Raw genomic sequence first — 5,749 nt, forward strand, 5'->3', positions numbered from 1 at the left:
CTCCGCTGCCGTGAGCAGCGCCTTCCTGCTGTCGTGCCTGCTCTTCGCGGCCATCAACCGCCGCCAGCGCGGGCCCTACATGGACGAGGTCTTCCACGTCCCGCAGGCGCAGGCCTACTGCCACGGCCGCTTCCTCCAGGTGCCGCGCCGGGGCCGTCCCGGCTCCTCGTCGGGGTCGAGGGTTTCTGTAAACACGCCGTGGGCGCTTTGGAAAGGGATTCGTTTATGGTCACCGCTGTCCAAAGCGCCGGTGTCTGCTACTCGGTGGTGCAGTGGTGCGCCGGGCAGCATACCGAGTGTTCAAAAATCTGAGTCTAATAACGCCAGAAATGCGCTAAGCATCCGAGCAAACACAGTGGGGCGAGGGTGGAGAATGGCATGTTGTAACCTGCTGCGTGCCTCTGTCCCTGTGTTGTGTGCCGGCAGCTCCGTAACCCTGTTTCTCTCTCCACTTTGCAGTGGGACCCCATGATCACCACGCTGCCGGGCTTGTACCTGGTCTCGGTGGGAGTAGTGAAGCCCGCGGCGTGGCTCTTCGGGTGGACGGGCAGCGTGGTGTGCTCTGTGGGGATGCTCAGGTTCATTAACCTCCTCTTCAGTGCTGGGAACTTCTACTTACTGTATTTACTTCTGTTCAAGATCCATCAGAAGAATAAGGTATGGTCAAAGGAGGATAATTTTATGCACTCGTACGAGTAATTTTAATGGCTCGATGTATGTTAGCTTTGCTGCGTATGTGAACTGTCTTCAGTCTTGTATAACTGCAGGTACTGCTATCAGTTTGGACGAGGAGGCACATTCCTTTTCTCTATATTTTTTTAATACCCTTTTTGTCTCTCAGGGTGCAGTCCTCTAAGAATTTACCCTTGTGCATCACTAAAAGTAGTACCATTGAAATAAAAGTTAAAGTTAGTACGTATACCAGATTTCCTGCGCAAAGGTCTCAGTGCTCATCTAAACTAAATTGTGTTCTTTGGAAAGGTAGCAGGTTTGATGCCAGTATTTAGAATTGGAGAGTTATTCAGGTTGGAAAGAACTGGAGGATGATTCAGGTTGGAAGGGACCTTAGGAGGTCTTGCTAGCTCTTAAGCAGGCCAGCCGTGAGATCAGGCCGTGTTACTCAGGGCTGAATCCTGGAAAACTCCAAGGATAGAAAGTGACTGCACAGCCTCTCTAGGCAACCTGCTCCGTGCCTGACTGGCCTTATGTGTAAAGGTTTTTGTTACATCCAGTCTGAACCTCTCATTTCAGTTTATGACCATTGTCCCTTGTTCTCCCACCACGTACCATTTTGAGGAGCCTGGCTCCTGACATCCTCACAGGTATTGGTAGGCTGCTTTTCAGCTCCCCCCACAAGCTGTCTATTTTCCAGGCTGAACAAGGCCAGCTCCCTTAGCCTCTCCTCTCAGGACAGGGGCTTCAGCCCTCAACTCTCTTGGTGGCCTTCTGCCATCGCTCCGGTTTACTAGTACCAATTTTTGTATCACAGGGCGCAAAACTGTATGTGGTATTCTAGGTGCAGCCTAACAAGTCAAGTAAAGACAGATAATCATCTCCCTTGATCTGCTGCTCTGCTCTTGTTAATGCAGCCCAGGAGGCTGTTGCTGTTCCTTAGTCCTGGGGCATGCTGCTGGCTCGTGTTCACCTCACTATCTGCCAAGACCCCAGGTCCCTTTCCACATATTTCCTGATCTCCCCAACTTCAGTGTCACCTGCAGGCTTGATGAGTCTGCCTTCAAGTCATTGCTAAAGGTGTTAGACAGGACAGGTCCCAGTATAGATCCCTGTCATAGTCTGGTTGTTACACTTGCCTTGGGATGGAGTTTTTACCTGTCTAGGTGTCCACCCATCCAGACTGTAACAGTTCAACTTGGATACAACAATATCGTACGTTTAAAGTGGTGGAGCATCCACCATTGCAGTAGGTAGATTGTTCCCGTTGTTAATGGCCTGTTCAAAATCTTTCACCTTAGTGAAGATGTTTAGTTTCACTTGTAACTATAAGAACATTTTCCCCCGTTCTCCGATAACTGAAGGATTCCTTTATTATAAAGAAAATTTCTTCTGATGTGTTTTCTTACAGGAGACTCTTCATGTTTAAGCAGATGATAAGACTATACAGAATTGGGTCAAATTTAATAAATCGTTCCCACTTTCAGAACACTTTTAACTTTGTACTTGGAGGTGGAAATACAAATGTAAGAAAACAAAAGGTTTCATGACAGTAGCATAAGCGTTAGAAAATGTAGTTGTATAGTTGGTACTTCTCTGAACTCAGCATTTTCTCTGTTCCTCTTTTCCCTGAGGTGGTGACTGGCTGTCTCACCCCACACTACATCATTGAGAAAAACCATGCAGTGTTTTTTAATGTTGTGAATTGCGTTGCATCGTGCAGTGAGTGGGATAATTGGGAGAAGTTTTAAACTGCATGGTCTCCTGCCTTCTTTAAAGTTCATGTTCTAAATCATGAATTGTAATGAAGATAAACAATCAAAAATGCACCAAAGGTTAGAAACTCGGAACTGGCTGCTCTGTGGCCTGCTTCAAGAGAGGCTATACTTTGTGTTAATGGCATTCCCAGGAATCACGCTCTTTGTTTGTTTGTTTATTTATTTATTTTTATTGGCCATTGCTAACCACATTTTTCTGCTTCTTCTCTAGGCTGTGTCTGGTTTCCAGAGAATCTTATCTGCATTAACCCTTGCAATGTTTCCCACCCTTTATTTTTTTACATTCCTTTATTATACGGACCCAGGATCAGTGTTTTTTACTCTCTTTGCCTATTTAATGTGCCTTTATGGTAACCATAAAACTTCTGCTCTCCTTGGATTTTGTGGCTTCATGTTTCGTCAGACAAATATTGTATGGACAGTTTTTTGTGCTGGAAATGTTGTTGCAGAGAAGCTAAATGAAGCCTGGAAGACAGAGTTACAGAAGAAGAAAGATGAAAAGATTTCTTCCAGGAAAGGATCAGTTTCAGATTTGATGCGAATGTTGCAGTTTCTTATTAAATATCTCATATCGCCTAAAAACTTAGTTAGGCTTACTGCTTTAACTTGGCCGTACATCATATTAGTAACTGTGTTCTTTGGTTTTGTCTTCATCAATGGTGGAATAGTTGTTGGTGACAGAAGTAGCCATGAAGCCTGTTTGCATTTTCCTCAGCTGTTCTATTTTCTGTCCTTCACTGTCTTTTTTTCATTCCCTCATTTATTGACCCCTACTAAAATCAGGAAATTCCTTCTGTCACTACGAAAGCACCCTGTGCAGTACAGCTTAATGGCCGTGGTCTCTTTATTCCTGATCTGGAAATTTACCTATGTTCATAAGTATTTACTAGCGGATAACAGACATTATACATTCTATGTCTGGAGAAAAGTCTTCCAAAGGCACGAGCTCGTGAAATATTTATTAGTTCCAGTCTATATATTTGCTGGCTGGAGTTTTGCTGATACACTAAAATCAAAGTCGATATTCTGGATTTTAATGTCTTTTGTGTGTTTATTAGCTGTCACAGTTCCTCAAGAATTGCTAGAATTTCGTTACTTTATTTTGCCATTCTTAATATATAGGCTCAATATTCCATTTCCATCTCTATATAGACAACTTCTGGAGCTGGCTTTTTATATTGTTGTGAATGCAGTAACTTTTTATCTTTTTCTAAACAGAACATTCCAATGGCCAAATAGTGACGAAATCCAGAGGTTTATGTGGTGACTCTTTTTTTGATACTTTCAGACTCTTAGGAAAACCCAGTTCCATTTCAGAACTCTGGACCTGGAATGAGGCAATATGTCTCGCATCATGTAAGGACTTTTTGCCCCAGTTGGGATTGGGGAAGGAAGCTGTTTGCTTCTATCTTGCAACTGAATGTGAGATCCGGTTTGTTATAATGTGAAGATGCTCTATATATTGAATTTACGAGCTCCTGGAATTAACAAATTCAATACAAATTCTGTATTTAATGCAGAACAAGGGAGATGTTTATAGTAATTTTTCATTATAATAAAATATTTTGAATGTATGACAGTTTCTGTTTCATAGGCTTGTCTTTGGAAGAAAGTATCTAAGTGTTTAACCTTTATGTTACCTCTGGTTACTCCTTGGATCAGGCCACTTCCATCTAGATTTGCTACTGGTCAAGGTACGAACTGCTGCTAAAGTATAATGTTTTCAAAACTTCCTACATCCACTGAATTTTCATAATTTTTTTGTCAATAAATGCTTACATTACTTTTGCAAACAGAATGTAGGCTCTTGAATCATTAGAGTGTTTTGAAAATTTTATTTCAAACTGGTATTTGGAAGATACAGTGAGGGCTGCGTGCATGTACCTTCTTTGGAGGAATAAACGTTATTGTACAACAAAAGATAAATTACAGGTGATAATAATGTGACCTGGGGAGTAATTGTGTCGTGTTGTTACGTGTGGAATGCAGCCTGATGAATATCCCTTTAAATAACCGGGCTTTTATGTCCTGAGGTTCGGTGTTCTGGGTTTATGTTCAAGCAGGATGTGAGTGCACTCCCACGTTGAACTGAGTGCTTCTAAGATCTTTGATGTATAGTTTAAAGAAGTACTAATGACATTACCAAAATGTTCTTTCAAATATTTTTCATATATGAGCAAATCTAATGGAACTGGAGAGTGTATATTTTGTTTTACAAAGGTAAAATACAATGTGTGTATATATTTTTTTAAAAGCATTAGTTCATTATCATCAAAGATGACTCTAATGGTTCCTGTCAGTAAATGAGTTTGACTGGACTCAAAAATATTTGATTGGTTGAAGTTTACTATTAAGCAGTTTTATAAACATGACTAAATTATGTGTTGGGGGATTCAGAACTCCATGTACTGTGTAGAATCATTAAGTTCTTTCTTGTTCTGTAATGAGAATACTCCAGCCAGATCTGTGCAAACACACCATGTTGTTGCCACTCCGGTCACTCTGAAGTGGAACTGTTTCTCAACAATTTGCAGTTCGGTACTGTGGGGTTTTGTCTTTTACAGTATGCAGGTCGGTGTCCTGGCTCTGATCCCTTCCCTGTACCAACACTATGAAGGGTGTGGTTAACTCAGATTCTTCTGTCCAGCATTTCCGCAACCCTGTTTCTCTTAAGGAAACCTTAAAGCCACTCTTCAATGAGTAGGTTTATTTGAATTTAAGAGGTTTGCCAGGCCACTTTGCTTCTTGGCCTGTTGCCACTATTGCAGTTCGTCGATTATGTGCGTACCACAGGGAAGGCCTTTTTCGATCACACCCTTTTCTTATGTTGAAGTCAAAGGGGCAAGAGAAACCCGGAATGGGTTACTTTTCGGGAATCTGGCATGGTTCTTGCAGACTCCAGGATGTTGTCTTGTGATTTTAGTATGACAAATTCTTTGCCTTCCTCCAATTTTGTTGTTGTATACATGCCAGTAAAAGATGTAAACAAGGTAAAGATTGTATGTGTGTTTTAGTACAACTTCATTTGTGTCCTCAAATTCCAGTACTGCGTGAACTGAAATGGTAACGTGGGAGGGGATGGGGCCCTGTCTAGCATTCCAGATTGTTTTCTGGATCTGTTGAGTTTTTTTCGCTGGCTTTGTGCAGGGGAGCGGGTGTTCATGCGCTTAACAAGGAATTCCTGTGCTCACATAGCCCACAGGTGTTTTGTTTTGTCCAGCATGTCCACTGATAGCGGTATCTGAATGCCTGTGATTATTAACACTGTTAAGAAAGAGTGTTCATGCTTTCTACGTATT

The 5,749-nt window shown here is 42.1% G+C and overlaps 1 protein-coding gene across 1 annotated transcript; it reads left to right on the forward strand.

Moving 5' to 3' along the window:
* Positions 1–4: 4 nt before the first annotated feature.
* On the forward strand, positions 5–3,777 carry LOC104497549 (putative Dol-P-Glc:Glc(2)Man(9)GlcNAc(2)-PP-Dol alpha-1,2-glucosyltransferase; the record flags this gene model as incomplete). The annotated part of the gene is made up of 3 exons (XM_010140815.1): positions 5–139; positions 460–657; positions 2,662–3,777. Coding segments are annotated over 3 exons (1,389 nt in total), but the record flags the coding sequence as incomplete, so codon positions are not given.
* Positions 3,778–5,749: the final 1,972 nt, after the last annotated feature.

Source organism: Buceros rhinoceros, unplaced genomic scaffold (genome assembly GCF_000710305.1).
Source record: "Buceros rhinoceros silvestris isolate BGI_N320 unplaced genomic scaffold, ASM71030v1 scaffold32637, whole genome shotgun sequence".
In the NCBI taxonomy this organism is placed as follows: domain Eukaryota; kingdom Metazoa; phylum Chordata; class Aves; order Bucerotiformes; family Bucerotidae; genus Buceros; species Buceros rhinoceros.